The sequence below is a fragment of the Callorhinus ursinus genome, unplaced genomic scaffold (assembly GCF_003265705.2).
Source record: "Callorhinus ursinus isolate GAN/ISIS: 27379988/994484 unplaced genomic scaffold, GSC_fseal_2.0 scaffold14, whole genome shotgun sequence".
Taxonomy (NCBI): Eukaryota; Metazoa; Chordata; class Mammalia; order Carnivora; family Otariidae; genus Callorhinus; species Callorhinus ursinus.
The window spans coordinates 13,936,475-13,953,993 of record NW_027397076.1 but is presented as its reverse complement, the minus strand read 5'-3'; the positions used below and the strand labels follow the sequence as shown (position 1 = coordinate 13,953,993).

General features: G+C 38.1%; 1 protein-coding gene across 3 annotated transcripts in view; it reads right to left on the bottom strand.

The window, feature by feature from the left end:
- Window positions 1-17,519, bottom strand: part of FGD6 (FYVE, RhoGEF and PH domain containing 6) — a 108,028-nt gene that overhangs the window by 44,921 nt on the left and 45,588 nt on the right. For all 3 annotated transcript variants that reach the window (XM_073900497.1, XM_025881257.2, XM_073900498.1), the window contains exons 4-5: window positions 10,554-10,621; window positions 10,438-10,468 (exon numbers count right to left, since the gene is read on the bottom strand). In XM_073900497.1, coding sequence (XP_073756598.1) covers window positions 10,438-10,468; window positions 10,554-10,621 — 99 coding nt within the window. The remainder of the gene's footprint in view (window positions 1-10,437; window positions 10,469-10,553; window positions 10,622-17,519) is intronic.

Below are 17,519 nucleotides of genomic sequence, written 5' to 3'. Positions count from 1 at the left end.
GATCCAGTATTACTGTGTTTCCCTGGGCTAGCCTCATTTTCCTCATCTGTTAAGTGGGTTATGAGACTTTCATATCGCACATCATCAGATAACACACTTAAAAGTTTTTTGCAATGTGTTTGGCACACAGAATCAACAAAATATTTTCACTATGGACCTTAAACTCTCCTCTCCCTCCTACTCACTTCTCAATAAATTCACCAGGATTTACATTTTTCACAAATAAAAAATTTTCTCCTTGTATATTCTTTTCTGTCAGCTTTTCCCTAGACAATTATTTATATACCATGTTTTAAGACAAGTCCACACCATCCCATCCTGTCACTGCAGAGGACTTGGAAAGGGTGGTGGTGTCTGAGATCCTAATTGTCTGGTTTCACCCTATCTTGAGGCCCACCCTCGGGATAAGTAAAACAATAGTGGAATCTGTTCCAAAGTCCTAAGGACTCAAAAACAGAGACTGTTCCTTCTCAGAAACAGCAGGTTTAATTAAAACCTTAAAGCAAAGGTTGGGTAAAACAGACTCTCTGCTAGGCTTCAGCTTCCTTTATCTTTATTTCTAACTACTTTCCCTTCAGGGATTCACTGGGCAAATGTGATAGACAAAAAAGAAACTGGTTTCTCCCCTGATCTCTTCAACCACTTGCCTCCAACATACATACATTAACCATAGGCATTTCTTATGCTTCTTGTAAAGGACAAAAACCTTATGTAAAACTTAAAAGTACATGAAAGGATTCCTTTCCTAAAGGATGGTCATTTCAGACAATTCAAACCCTCCTGTGCTGAAAAGGTGCTGATAAACCCTTCACTCAGGCTTCAATTCCTGGGACTAACTTTATTGGTCCAACAGTCACATTGGCCCAAAGGAACCAAGTACTTAGAGCAGTAACTAAAGAACTACTTTTACAGCTAATTACTGTAATATAAAATAGGAATTTGTAACTTGCATAAAATCCAATCCGGAAAACCACACAAAACATCTCCAGAAACCAAATGGATATTGGCCAAATTCCACCTCCCAGCAGCTTGTTTCTATTAGCATTCACATTTACTAAGAGAAAATAGAGCTACTTAATGCTTTTGAAAGCCATTAGATTTTTCCATCAGGCAGAACTACAGAATATATTTACATGTCACAAATAACTTCCTCAATTGTAGAAGTATTCAAAGCACAGTTAAACATCTTCTATAGTACTTTTTTTTTTTTTTGGTACCAGTTTAATGATTACTATAACTTAAATGCAAAAATTCCTTGTCCAGCAAAGCAATAAGCACTGCCCTTTCTTCTGGTAGAATAAATGATGAATATGTTTGTCCCCTGGCAGCAAGATGACTTTTATTTTCCAGTTGGAAGGTATTTCCTCAGTCACAGCAGTGAGAGTAGCCATTAAGCAGCTAAGTAGCTTAAGGACCCTATTTGATACGGCTTTTGCCAGACTCTTGGATTCCATATGTCTGCCACCATTGCCAAAAGGGAAACTTGTTTATTTAAGAAACATTCAACAGAGGCCAGCCAAATTCACACTGGGCTGACCAGTGAGAGGGCTGCCTCTAACTAGAGGTCTGTCACATATCAGGCAAAGTGTCACTTTTTCCAGTATTAGAGGATGATGACAGGTAGGTCTGGATGAACTAGTGGCCCATACTGTCCTTGTTAAAATTATGAGTAGCACGATTAAATACAATAGAAATTTAATAATTAAAAGGGCCAAAGAGGGGCGCCTGGGTGGCTCAGTTGGTTGAGCGTCTGCCTTCCGCTCAGGTCATGACTCCGGGGTCCTGGGATAGAGCCCCGCATGGGGCTCCCTGCTGAGCAGGAGGCCTTCTTCTCCCTCTCCCACTCCCCCTGCTTGTGTTCCCTCTCTAGCTGTGTCTCTATCAAATAAATAAAATAAAATAAAAAATCTTTAAAAGAGCAAAAGAAGAATAGAGATGAAAGGAATTTAGAGTTTCTATCTACCTATTACAAATTCTTCCTAGGACTCAGGAAGTTACATATTTTTTTTTTTTTAAGGATTTTATTTATTTATTTAGAGAAAGAGCATGTGTGTGCACACGCACATGGATGAGGGAAGCAGGGAGGAGCAGAGGGGGAGGGAAAGCATCTCAAGCAGACTCTGGGCTGAGCACAGAGCCCAATGCAGGGCTTGATCTCCCGACCTGAGCCAAAGCCAAGAGTTGGACAGTTAACTGATTGAAGCAGCCAGGTGCCCCAGGAAGTTATATATTCTAAGTAGGCATTACTAGGGCCATCAATTAGTCTTCAGGGTACCTTTTTGAAAAGAGAAAAGGGCCTCCCCTTACCCGAGGCCAATGCAACTCACACCAAGGCCTTCATAATTGTACATATCAGCTCTGGCCCAAAGCTCATCCCCTCACCTCTTGGGTCACCATTCCCTGAAAGCAACCTACTATGGCCCCGGTGCCAGATGTAACTAATTCACATAAGAACTACACGCAGAATCTTTAACTTCTCTGTTCTTCATGAACCTCAACCATTTCCAGAACTGCTGCCACTAGAAGGAGGAAAACATTTTTTTTTTAAATAAAAAGGATGATTACAACATATGTCTGGTTATTTTTCTAAATGCTAACAGCCAGGATAATTTGGGAAAGTGTGATGACACTTCAGAGCCAGAAGCAAAACTATTTTTGGGCAGAGGAATTTAAATTCCCCAACACCTCCTTGACTAAATCAGTGAGGATGCAAGACCACACGACTGGCACTTCAAAAATTAGATCCAGAGTATACTTTTCCACACTGGAAAAGCTGGGTAATTAAAATGGAAGGGGTGTGGAAACTGGGGTGTGAAAATGTGAGGCAAGCAATAGAGTTTACTGATATCAATCACATGTACTTCAGTCTGTGCTTCCAACATAAAACCCACCAAAGATTCTGTATGTAAAATGGAACCACCTACACTCCAGTTTCTCATTACAGTAACTAAATGTCTGTTCAACTTGGCACTTTTAGAAATAGAAATAGGCTCCCGAATTATAAAGCATATCATAATATTATTCTTAATAATTCCCAGAAAATCTACAAATGAGAACCAGATCCAACTTCTAAAACACATTCAGTTCCTTTGAGGTAGTAACATACTAGCCTTACAAGCTCTGATCACTTGGGCAAGACCTAAGCAAAAATCAATGCAAATAAAGTCATGTATGAACATCTAAAGCAGTGAAGCACAAAACAGATGGTCTTATTCATCGGGTCAGGCTTTACGTCTCTGGTGCCAAAGAGAAGTAAGGGACTTAATTAAGCTGTCCGGACTGGGCTTCCTGACCTGAGGGCATTACTTAACCACTATGATGACACAGTGGATTACAAAGACTAAATGGACATACGGATGGACAGGGAACTCTGCAGGGCTCCCTGCCTTCATAAAGGGCATTAAGAATCACTTCATATTAAGCAAAAGCAAAGCAGCTGTGAAGGTCAAAGAGCTATGATAAATATGCAGAAAGGAGTGTGAAACTATGAAGTACATGTAGAGGGGGTAGAAAGTACTAACATTAACAATTTGATTTTGTTACTAAATTAAAATATCTGACCAATGAAATGATTCCTCCCTCTCGGTATGCTCAGACCTGGTGATATTATGCATAGTCATCAATGTATGCAAACTGTATAAAACATGACCAAAACCAATCCTTTATCTCCAGTCTCTAACTCCCTTAACAACATTAACGGGCAATCATCATAATATATCCTAAGTGATCAATATCTAGCTTCATTCTCCTCTTTAGATGATGAAAAACTAGAATTTCTCTGGTTTCTTGAGCCAACTGAAAGAATTCTGAAAACAAGCTCATATACCCAAAGATATACTACTATTCCCATGCTAGAAATTACAAGTAATAATTTTTAATCAATTTCTGAACAATCACTAAATGCAAGGTCTCAGAGAGACCAGAGTTCAAAGTCTGGCTTTGCCATTTAGTAGTGGGTTATGTTTGCCAATTAGTTTTCTTCATTTAAGAAACAGAAATAACATCCATTTGATAGGGTTGTTAAGAGGATTAAAATAGACAATTTATGTAACATAGTTTTAGCATACTTCAAGGCACACAGAGAGTGCTCAGTAGAAGGCCATTTATTTAAGTAAAGAAGATTTGATTAATAATGATCACACGAGTATCATTTATGATCCACAAGTCCCTAAAAGTTTGGAAAGAGAATGCTGAAGTAGAGGCATATCATGAGAAGGAAATACCAAAGTAGGGAAAACAAACACCTCAGCAGTATGACAAAGGGGCTCTGAACAATGACTTCATTCAGTGAAGGGCAGTCACATGAAGGAAGCTGCTCAGAAAGTAAAGGTTAGGCAGCCATGTGAAGAGATGGTAAAAGAACATTCTTTACCATTAAAGAAGAAATAAATTATCATTAAATGGTTAACAAGACTCAAAAGACAGGGTGTATTCAGTAGAAAAGGATGAGGTTATTTTAAGACGGGGGGAAAAACTGAAAGGTTCTGTGAGAAAGTCTTCTATTCTTTTTTATAATGCATTTTAAAAAAAGGAAAGATATATTTTAGCTACTAACAGACACACAGATTGGTCCAAGTAACTCTGCCTCTAACTCTACGGATTTTATTGAGAATCCTTCAAATTTTTAAGGTGTGTCCCAACCTAAAGAAATGAGTGAGGCAAAAATGCTTCATTACTACTTTACTACTTAATTCGCCCATCTTTGTCAAAAAAAGACCTCAAAATCTCTGATCATTCTCTTGCAAATATATATATTTTTTAAATCATCCTATTTGAACAATCATAAGCCTGTTTATTAAACCAGTCTCCCATCAAAGGGAAAATAACATAATAAAAACAACAAAAACTGTTATCACTTGCACTGAACTATATTAAGTATCTAAGGTGTTTTACCTATAAAATGTGCACTTATATACAATACAATAGCAACCTCGGAATTGGACAACATCTGCTACAACAGGGAAAAACACATATAAACAACTAGAGTTTTACCAAGTACTATTTTATTCATCATTTGTCTATCATTCATTCAACAGATATGAATTTACTGGTATAAGAATCAATGAAACATAAAAATCCCTGTCTTCATGGAACCTACCTTCTAGGGAAGAAACTTAGTAGGGTCTGTTTCAGGAACAAAGTATTTTGATTGAGTTAAAAGTTTATTTGATAACATCATAATTAAATAGTATGCATTTTAATTTATATAAATAAGTTCTGAATAACAGAGCAATTTATTTTGAAGGCCCTCCACTTACCCTGCAGCTAAAACTATTTAAGTGCTTAACATTTATTTTGCATGATCTCAATTAATCGGCACATCCACTTTATATTTTTTTAAGATTTTATTTTTTTTTAAAGATTTTTATTTATTTATTTGACAGAGAGATAGAGAGCACAAGTAGGCAGAGTGGCAGGCCGAGGGAGAGGGAGAAGCAGGCTCCAACTGAGCCACCCAGGCGCCCTAAAGATTTTTTTTTTTTAAGTAATCTCTACACACAATGTGGGACTCAAACTCACAACCCCAAGATCAAGAATCACACACTCCACTGACTGAGCCAGCTAGGTGCCCCCCATCATCATACCAACTTTATGCGATTATTATTATTCCCATTTTCCAGAAGAAACCAACGCTTGACTAATTTGTCCAAGAGCACATAGTGGCAGAGGCAGAATTCTTAACCACTGATCAATTAGTCACACTCACTCATTTTACTGAAAGCCTTCCAATGAAGAGTAATGATGCTAGGTGCTGGAGATAGGATCCCTGCCCACAGCTAGCTTACATTTTAGTAGAGTAGACCAAAAATAAACAAGTAAACAAACAAATATACAAATTATATTAAATGCCAAGAAGAACATGAAGGGAAAGTGAAAGAGGAAAGGATAGTCAAGGAAGGCCTCTCTGAGGAGGTTGCATTAAGCCCAAATTGGAAGAATAAAGAAAAAACTAGCTATGAAGGAAATGAAGAACAAAGATTCCAGGAAACTGCAGTAGCAAGAGCTGTGAGCCGGAATAACCTTAGCACCGAACTAAATGCTGGAAGGAGGCCTGTATGGCCAGAACGTGGTCATCAATGAGTGAAAGAACACCCCTCTTTCCCCAGCATCTCATCTTAGCAAGAGTCCAAATCACATAACACCTTCTAGGCAGAGGGAACCATAATTTAATGACCCAACAAGAGAAAAGGCAATCATTATGCCAAGACAATAACCAGGACTATCAAAGCAGACTGGGACATAAGGCCATTCTATTCACTAGCCTTGGGGAGTAACGTGGACTTTATTCTTAATGCAATGGGAATCATTTAAAGGGTTTTAAGCAGGGGAGTGACAAGCTCTAATACATATTTTAAAAAAACAACTCTTAAAAAAGGAAAAAAAATCGTTTAAGAAACAGATTGGGAAAAGGGTGAGAATGGAAACAGGAGTCCCTGTGAGGAGGCTGGAATGGTTGTCTGTTTAAGAGATGATATTCTGGACTCGGTGGCAGTAAAGTGGAAATAGAATCAGTAGGTTCGCTGATGGGTTGGCTGGAGAAGTGAGTGAGAGGGAGAACTAAAGAACAAATCCGAGTTTTCTGGCTTTGGCAGCCACAGGGATAGCACTACCATTTTGAAAAGGGAAACACTGGTATTGGGTACTGACTTAGAGACACTGTGCCCTACTGGACTTTTTAAAAAATCTAGTTCAGAGGCGCCTGGCTGGCTCAGTTAGTAGAACATGTGACTCTTGATCTTGCGGTTCCAAGTTCGAGCCCCATGTTGGGTGTAGAGATTACTTAAAAATAAAATCTTAAAAAAAAAAAATCCAGTTCCAAGTCCAGGAGCTCATGGCAGATACTGCAGAGCAGTATCACAATAAAACCCTAATTGTAAAGTCTTGCCACTACTGCTACAGGCCTAGTTTTTCCTCACAAACACCAGGCAGATGAATCAAAGACCTCAACTGAATATACTGGCTCCTAGAATCTTGAGTTGATTTTAAATAGCATGCCTCCATCCAAGCCTACTTCCTTCCAATGTCATAATAACTTAAATGATGAAATTCTTTCATCTAGATTTTAAGTTTTTTTCTATGAACTATGTCACCTAGTTCAGCAAATTCTAAACAAAGAAATGTCAGTGAGCTACAGACATAAAGTGTTAGTGAGCTACAGTGACAAATTTAAATTTTAAAAAATATTGGACATATTGCACAGTGCAGATACTGAACATGTCTGTCATCATAGAAAGATCTATTAATGCCATTCTAGAGTTGCTAATACAGAAAACTATTCATGGGAAATCACGTGTAACTGAAACAATAGTTTCTCCCAAGCCACTTGGATACCTGGTTTATTTCCAAAAAAAAATCCACTGGATTATCTAAAAATCCTGTTATTTAGATATTTTAAATCAGTCATATTCTAGGATATAACACAGACATGAACTCACTTCTATGAAGTCAGATAGCAGTAGTGCTTAGGATTAAAACTATCCATGTACTACCTTTGTGGGGTCCTTTTGGTAGAAGGGTAAATATGAGCTTTAACAGTGTGGTGGGGGTGGTGAAATGAAACAAGAGACTCTTTTTGATTTCACCCACGATATGCTGGTAACAAGCCTCTCCTAGTAATGGCTCTCACCTGGCTAATGCTCTGTTGTTAACATTCCCATTAGAGCCAGGCTCTGCTGAGTTAACATTTGCACATACCAGACAGGATGTTAACATGAGGTTGGCAGATGATCTACTCTCACTCCTACATTAAAGGCTTAAGAGGTTTTGAAAATGTACAAATCAAGATGGGTTTTAGATGATTCACTCTGTTCAACACCATCTGGGAAGAGGCCAAGGCCATCCATGAGATCTATAAGATCTGAGATGATACGGGAAATACTTCAGTCTGCTGTCCATTCGTATAGCGTTTATGATTTGTTCCAAAAATACAGGGGTAAGAACAAGGCACATAGTTTTTAATAATCAAGTAAATAAACTAATGAAGCTTCTTTGTTTTTTTGAGAGAGGGAGCATGCATGAGTGCATGCAGGTGAGCAGGAAGGGGGAGGGGCAGAGGGAGAGAGAGAATCTTAAGCAGGCTCCACACCCAGCACAGGAGCCTGGGGCTCCATCTCATGACCCTGAGATCCTGACCTGAGCTGAAATCAAGAGCTAGCCAGGGACCCCATTAAACTAATGAAGCTCTTAATTGCTTCTCTACCTACTGGAATCAGAACTTCCTCATTAAAATGAAGTATTAGTACAGAGGAAAAAAGGCATTTGGAAGGAACAGAATTATAAAAAGGCTACTGTTTGATAACAGAATGAATTCTTCTCATTCATTGATCTTCCTATAAGGGAAGATGAAGAAGGTAACGAAAGGCAATTTGAGCACCTACTGTATACTGTGTACAATACCAGGCTCTTTTCACATACTTTATTCCACAGATTCCTCACAACCAGAGAGATCGGTATTTATATCCCCATTCTACAAATGAGGAAAGCTAGGCCAAAGGTTAGACTATTTTCTGAAATTCACATAGCTATTAAGAAACAGAATTGGGGCACCTGGGTGGCTCAGTTGTTTAAGGGTCCGACTCTTGGTTTTCACTCAGGTTATGATCTCAGTGGTCCTGAGGTCAAGCCCTGTGACCAATGGGCTCCCCACTCAGCAGAGAGTCTGCTCAGGGATTCTCAAAACCAACTGCCCCTCCCCCTGCTCATACTTGTGTGCACTCTCTCCCTCTTTGTCTCTCTCTTTCTCTCTCTCCAAAGTAAATAAAGCTAAGAAAGAAAGAAAGAAAAGAAAGAAAGAAAGAAAGAAAGAAAGAAAGAAAGAAAGAAAGAAAGAAAGAAAGAAAGAAAGAAAGAAAGAAAGAAAGAAAGAAAGAAAGAAAAAGAAAAAGCTGTTAACAGAATGTACTTAGGACAGGCACCGATATTTTTGCCAACATTCTCAAAGTGCGGTCCTAAAATTGTTATTGGTCTGCAAAGATATTAGTTAGAAGGGTGAATAAGGGATTGGAAACTTTTATGTCACCTTGACATGGCCATGACCTATCTAATGTATTTTACAAAAGTTCTGGTCCAACATGGATTGGAAATTTTAAAATCCAGTCCCTCACCACATTATGAGAAACACTACCCTAGCCTGTAAGCACTATGAGGTCTGGGACTCTGCTGTTCATCGTGGAATCTTCAACATATGTTCCATGCCAAGATTGGCTGATCTACTGCACTGAAATTCCAACTCAAGTTTTTCTGGCTCCCAGTAGAAAATAGAATTTATTCAGTTCAAAATGGAGTTTATTTTGAAAAGTTATTTATTCATCATGCTATTATGTATTTGAAATGGCAATATACTTCAAACTCAACAAAAAATATCATGCTATAATTTTTAAAAATGAATTAAAAAGAGAACTAAGCAATACAGTCAAGAGTTATGTAAGAAACTATTCACAGGACAGTAATTTCTCAAAACAAATTAGTAATATTAAGAATTGTTTTAGAAAATGTTTCCAAAACTAGAGATTTTTCACACAGGAATTACATTTCCAGGTTTCCGTTGTACCACGTATAGAGCACAGGGAATCATTTAGTGAATGTGAATCACCCTTAACTGTACCCCACTTTTCATGTTCACATGTATCTTTTAAAAGGAAAACTGGAAATAATGATATTCTTAGAGACATTAGTGGGTGTGAACCTACCATTTCTCAGTAACTAAGTTTAAGATGATGTTAATAATTATACCATCTAAGTAAATTTTCACTTCAATTTCTTTCTTCATTGTTTCCTCTACCTTACCCTTCTTTTGCTAAGTCTTAATAACTTGCCAAAATATAACTGGAATAAAGTAGGATTAAAAGTGCTTTAACTTCCAATGCATAATGAAACTTGTAAAAACCTGCAGGTACAAAAAAGTGCATGAGAAAAATGAGTATGCTGTCAGACACATCATAATTGTTTCCCAACAAGTTCGTTCAAGTTGAGAGTTATAAAAATTAAATACAGAACTTTAAAAAGTTAGTTGTAAAAAATGTCTATTTTAAGTGTCTATTACTGGGAGCAGATTCAGATAGAATAGTTTTGAACACTGATCGTGACATTCTTTATACATTGCTAGTGCAAAATTCTGATAGACATCTTCTGCAAATGCACAAGAAGAAATATTATCACTTTAAAAACTCTTTATTATGAACACAGAAAGTTTGGAAACTTTGGAAATATGGATATAAAGGTTCTATGTTTTGGAAATCATCTGGGTATACTACACAGACAATAGAAACATACATTTCAGAAAAATATCTATATTCACATATATATGAATGTAAACATGTAACCATATATTAAAAGGATACATATGATAGTGTTTAAGTTATGCATAAAATTTTTGACATAAGGAAAGATGCAAAAGAGGACAGTCTCAGACTTTAAGAAAATATTGTAGATACTCACAATATGCAAAAGTTTTAACACATCCACAAACCTGTAGAAGACAACAATAAAAGAAATGTTTTAAATGAGCCAATGGGGAAATAAATGGTCTTCTGAATTATGAACTGAATACCTACACCTTCTCTGAGCTCATAATCTCCTTGGCAATATGATGGACTTTACTTTTCATTCCAGTATCTTCATCCTGTGGATAAGAGTGCATTAAGAAAGCATGAACTCATAAAAGGATAATGAAGATCAGCTTTGAGCTAGTCAGATTTAAATTCAAGCTCTGATACTTATAGGTTTCTGATCAGAACACATCTCATACTATATAACATCTCAAATGGAAACATGGAAAACTAGATGCAGTTACTAAAGCATAATACAGGAAGAGCTGAGAGCAATCGGTGATCCTCACTGTTATCAGCACTGGACTATTACAGCACTGGACTGATGACTGCCCTGAGGAGCCTGAGCCTTGGTAGAGCACAAGCCAATGGTTCAAAACTGAAAAGTCACATTCTGCAGGAGAAATGACTCCTACAGATATAACATAAACATGAGTTCTTCCCAATATCTAACCTAGGAATTCTTCCACTACCCTGAATTTCTTTTCAATATCTGCTGGTAATCATGGCATCTCCTCACAAAGATTCACTGCTAAACAAATACCCGGATATATCTCCCCCTCCCTTCAAGATTTAACAAATCCCAAACATTCTGCAATATCTGGTTTAAAACATTTCATGAGGGGCGCCTGGGTGGCTCAATCGTTAGCGTCTGCCTTCCGCTCAGGTCATGATCCCAGGGTCCTGGGATCAAGCCCCACATCGGGCTCCCTGCTCAGTGGAAAGCCTGCTTCTCCCTCTCTCACTCCCCTTGCTTGTGTTCCTTCTCTCGCTGTGTCTCTGTCAAATAAATAAATAAAATTTTTTAAAAAATTTCATGAAACAAATTGTTATGTATAATGTTAACGTCTCTCTCCCCCTCTAAGAGTAAATACTAATCTTGCAGTGTGTATTTATCCCTTCCATGTTTTCATATTTTAGTACAGAACTTAAATATGATATAAAAAAATCCTAACCCTTCCATCAGAATATAAATATTGTTATGCAAAAAATATTCAAGGTAGGCTATGAAACCAACTACTTACAAAAATAATCTTTAAAGAGCAGTTATTAATTTAGAATGCATTAATATTGTATTCTAATTAGCCTAGGATATTGTGCCTTGCTACTTGACCATAGCTCCCAAACTCTATCTTTAGAGGAACAATTAGATAGATGAATTTGATCTCCATCCTCATCATTATGCTGCTTTTCTAAGACAGGTTGTTAAATGACTGTGACCAACAGACTGGATAAGTTTTGCTCAACTGAGCAAGATGCAGCATAAGATACTCAGCTCCATTCACCAGCTAACATTCCTCAGGAAGCAGTCTTAAGCACAGTGTGATCTTGCAGACCATGTATGTCATGTGCTAATAACCATGACTGTGTACACACACACTCACACTCACACACACAAACACACACTCACACTCACTCACACACACACACACACACAAGGATAATTGTTACTTTGAAAAATTTAGCCAAGTCATTGCTTTCCTATTATAATGAGTTTCATCATCTGTAGCTATAAAGTTTAATATTTGTAAAACACACTATATCTTTTTAAAATTGAAGGCCAGAAGAAATGCATTAAAAATGACAAACAGGGGGCACCTGGCTGGCTCAGTCAGCAGATCATGAGACTCCTGATCTCTGGGTTGTGGGTTTGAGTCCCACATTGGGTGCAGAGATTACTTAAAAATAAAAATAAAAAAAATCTCTAAAAAAAATATGAAAAAGAAACTAAACCACTGAAATAACTAAAACCTTAACTCAGCACTCTTATTTTCAAATGATGTGAGGTCCCATAAAGGTCAAGAGATGCTCTTAGCAGTAGCTTTAAAGAAACCTAGGTACAGGGGTGCCTGGGTGGCTCAGTCAGTTAAGCGTCTGCCTTTGGCTCAGAGCATGATCCCAGGGTCTTGGGACTGAGCCCAGTGTCGGGCTCCCTGCTCAGCTGGGAGTCTGTTTCTCCCTCTCCCCTCCGCCACTTGTGCTAAGAAATAAATAAGATCTTAAAAGAAAAAAGAAACCTAGGTACACTATAGACTTGAAGCATTTGACTAGCAGAGCCACCTAAAATGTGCACCAACTTTATACAAAGATTTCAAGTACTTTATTTTTGGCATCTCCCTTTTATTTCCTTTTCTCTTTTTAAAGATTTATTTATTATTAGAGAGAGAGAGCATGCACGCAAGCAAGCTTTGAGAGGGGGTGTGGTGCACAAAGAGGGACAGAATCTCAAGCAGGCTCTGCACTGAGTGCGGAGCCCAACACAGACCCTGAGATCATGACCTGAGCCAAAACCAAGAGTCCAATGCTTAAGCGACTAAGCCACCCAGGCGCCCCTTCTTTCCTCATTTTATAACTCTGTGCTTGTTAAGTCTCTACTCCGAACATTTTTTTCCTCTTCAGGACCTTGCTCTGAACTGTGTGATGACTCCTAATAAATGTTAGCCCCAGGCAGATATCATGCTTCTGTTCTAGCAGGGGACAAAAGTACTTTAACTCAGAAACACAATTACAGTGGGCCTGACATTCCTTATCTATAAAATGAAAGTGTTGAACCAACTTTAAAATCTTAAGATTCAAACGTTCAGTGTCTCAGGTGTAGCATGGAAGGTCAGTGAGAAAGAGGGTGGCAGCGATTCAGAGGCCGCTCTGGAGCTGGTGACTAAGAAGTATGTGTTTCCTTTCTAGAAGCTGAGATTGTAAACTTTGGGGGGGAAATGAGGAGTACTGGCATAAAGACAGACAATGGGAAAAAACTGAGGGAAGCAAGCCCTTAAATTTTGTCAAGGATTCTTGACAAAGTTGTCAAGGCAATTCAATGGAAGAAAGGATTTTGTTTTTCAACAAAAGGTTGAAAATTACTGGACCAATTAGATACCCATAAGCAAAAAGATGAATTTATAAGCTAACTGACACCACATAATTAAAAATGTATCCTGGACTTAAATGTAGGAGCTAAAACTCTTAAAACTTCTAGAAGAAACCCTTTGTGACCCCGTATAGGGTAAGTTTTTAGATATAACACCAAAGGCATGATCCATAAAAGAAAAAAACAGCGATAAACTGAACTTCATAAAATTAAAACTTTTAGGCTCAAAAAGACACCATAAAGAAAATAAAACGATAAGCCATAGGTGGTAAAAAAAAAAAAAAAAAAAAAAATGAAAAACATGGTTTTTTTTCCAGTATATGTAAGATGTGAATAGACATTTCATTAAATATATAAGAATAGCAAATAACTTCATGAAAAGATGCTCAATATAATCAGTCATCAGGGAAATGCACATTAAAACCACAGTGGGATTCCACTTCATACCCACGGAATGGGATTAAAAAAAATCAGAAAATACTGGGTTGCCTGGCTGGCTCAGGCAGAAAAGCATGCAACTCTTGATCTTGGGGTCATGGGTTCTAAATTACTAAATTACTAGATACTGAAATACTAGATTACTAGAAAAATAAATAAACTTAAAAAAAATCAGAAATAGCAGGTGTTGGTAAGGATGTGGATAAAATGGAATCTTTATCTATTGCTGGTGGAAATGGGAGCCTTTATTCATATATTGTGATTGGAAGTTTTAGCTGTCTTCTAATACCACTAAAGGCAGAATTTGCATTTCTTATCCACCTTGTCATTCTGAAATCATTCCAGGAGAAAGAAGGGACCACCATCCTTATGCCATCATTTAAAACTCTATAGTAACTGGGACACCTGGGTGGCTCAGTTGGTTAGGCGTCTGCTTTCAGCTCAGGTCATGATCCCAGGGTCCTGGGACCGAGTCCCACATGGGGCTCCCTGCTCGGCGGAGAGCCTGCTTCTCCCTCTCCCTCTGCTGCTCCCCCTGCTTGTGCTGTCTCTCTTTCTCTCTGATAAATAAGTAAATAAAATATTAAAAAAAATAAAATAAAAATCTATAGTAACTGACTATCCATCATTTGATAGCAAGGTTAGTAAGAGAAAACGGCTCTACCCTCAGCTGATTCATTGCTCTACAGTTAAATGTGATAACATTACTGGATCATTAGAACCTCCAGGCTGTTCTTAAATTTCAGATTCCCATTGAACTGTCTTGGAAATTCTGATTCTATAGGTCTGAGATGGGGCAGGAAAGTGGCTGTCATAAGATGAAATTAAGGATAAATTTTTAAAAAGCCCCAGCCTTCAAGAAGAGAATAAGGAGAGCATATCAAATACACAAATAATTATACATATAACTATGAAATGTGCTGACATCTTAAAGGAGTGAAAGATTATAACAGGCAGCAGTATGTAATTCACAAAGAATAAAGCATCCGATGCCCTTCTGTCACTCCTTAAGCAAGTCATCAAGTGTCTGCATACTAGATTCTATAGAAACCCACTCATCAAAGTCAGAAACCTGGACTCCATTTTTCTCCACCTTCTATGATCACAACTGAGTCATCAAGTCCGGATAATTTATCCTTCTGAATGCTTCCTTAAAGCTTCATTGATCCTTACCTCTTCTTTAATACTGCCTCTTTAGTTCTTGCCTACGCTACTGCAGGAACCTAAGTAGTTTCCTTGGCTCTAGATTTTACCCCACTGCAATCCAGTCTCTACACTGCCACCAAAGTGATAGTTCTAAAATGCAAATACAATCACCTTAGTTCTCAGGCTGAAACACATTAGCAACTCCCTATCACCTATGGGCAACAAAGACCCAAGTTTCCTTTGCCATGTATCTGAGACACTCCATAGTATGTCTAGTTATCTTCACTAGTCCATTCTTGCTCCCCAACACTGTGTAGTCTCTCCTCCAGCCATACTGGAATCACCTTGCAACTCCAAGTGTGCTGTGCCCTCCATGTCTGTCCCTATATGCCTTTCCTTCTGCTTTGTCTTCCCTCCTTATCACTTCTCCCCTCCCCAAAGGTTTCTGCCTGTCATATTCTGACTTATCCTTTAAGATGGCACTCAAAGGTTTTCTCCTTTATGAAAGGCTACCTTGATATTCTCTCCCCACCACTGTCATAGGAAAAATTATTCTCTTATTCATGTAGTATTTACATAACTTAATCCAGTGGATTGTGTTTATTTGCTGATATGTTTAATTGTCTCTAGTTTAGGACCTTATTTACCCTTGTATCCTTCTGTACATAGCACAATGCCTGGTCCAACTGTTATGCATGAATAAGCAAATGTGTACAATGGCTGTCACCTTCTCAGAATCTAAGAATGGAGCACACTGCTTTTGAATATGTATTCAGTAACATGAAAATGTAATTTAAAAAAACTAATAGGTCATTATAGACATTTTATCATGTAAAGAAAAAGGTAGGGGGTTGGCCTAGGATTAAAGCCTTCTGTGATTCTAAAATTCTAGGAGTCTATGTATTCTATTATCTCCTTTACCTTTTAAACTATGACAACTACAGAGCTATCGAGGAGTAGTAACTACTAGAAATTTATTCAATGAATTATAATCATTTTCAAAGTAGACAGAAAGTCAAAGATAACTAAAAAAAAAAACAGAACAAAATAAAAAGTTCTGTATTATCTTCAACTTGTAGGAACAATGACTTATTCTGACCCAAGTCAAACAGTGATGGAAAAATACACCCCACTGTAAAACCTCGAGAGGCCATATTTGACATCTCAACGTTTCAGTTAAGGACAGTCCTCACTTAAATTACATCGCATTTCAAAGCAGACTGTCTGTTAAATAACTGCATCTCTCAGAAGTACCCTGCTGTGGAAGCTGAAACATTAGCCACAAATGAAATTACTTTGTGAAGATCATAAAATAAGTCAAACAAATTCCAAAACAGAACCTTTGATCTGAAACCCAGTTTTATGTTCTGATCACTTGATGACAGCCCAGCTTTGTAAATTCTTTTTTATTTTTATTTTTATTTTTAATAATTTTTTGTTATGTTAATCACCATTAGCTTTGTAAATTCTTAACTGTGTTCTCCTCTATTCATATTTGTTCACTACAAGTAAAATTCAGTGAAATTTATCCATTACTTTTTTTTTAAGATTTTATTTATTTATCTGAGGAGAGAGAGAGAAAGCATGAGAAGGGGGAGTGTCAGAGGGAGAAGGAGACTCCCCACTGAGCTGGGAGCCCCATGCGGGACTCAATCCTGGAACTCCGGGATCATGACCTGAGCTAAAGGCAGTAGCTTAACCAACTGAGCCACCCAGGCATCCTATCCATTACTTTTTAATAGAATTCCTTTTTTTTTTAAGATTTTATTTATTTGACAGAGAGATAAAGAGAGCACAAGTAGGCAGAGGCAGGCAGAGGGAGAGGGAGAAGCAGGTCTCCCGCTAAGCAGGGAGCCCAATGTGGGGCTCGATCCGAGGACCCTGGGATCATGACCTGAGCTGAAGGCAGCCGCTTAACCAACTGAGCTACCCAGGCACCCCACTTTTTTTTTTAAAAGATTTTATTTATTTGTTTGACAGAGAGAGAGAGACAGCGAGAGAGGGAACACAAGAAGGGGGAGTGGGAGAGGGAGAAGCAGGCTTCCCACTGAGCAGGGAGCCCGATGTGGGGCTCGATCCCAGGACCCTGGGATCATGACCTGAGCCGAAGGCAGACGCTTAACGACTGAGCCACCCAGGCGCCCTGGTGCCCCACTTTTTAATAGAATTCTTAAAAGGCCTCTGCTATGCTACTCAAGGGCTCTACTAAAAAAGCAAAACACTGAACAACCAGATCTCCCTGAGAAACACCTTTATCATTAAATTATCCCCAAAATGAGGTAGCACCATGATTAACCGCTAAAGGACAAAGTCTCTTGGGTTTTCACCCCTCTCTTCCTAAGGGTACATATCATATCAGCTATTTTACAAAGAAAATTTAGAAAAGAAAGCAGGGAAGTCAATATGCAGGGAAAGTGAACAGTGGTGAATATTCTAACCATAATGAAGGAGAATGAACAGATCTCATTTTCAAATAACCATTTACTAAGCACTGAAAGTAAAACCTCAAAAACATAAAACTA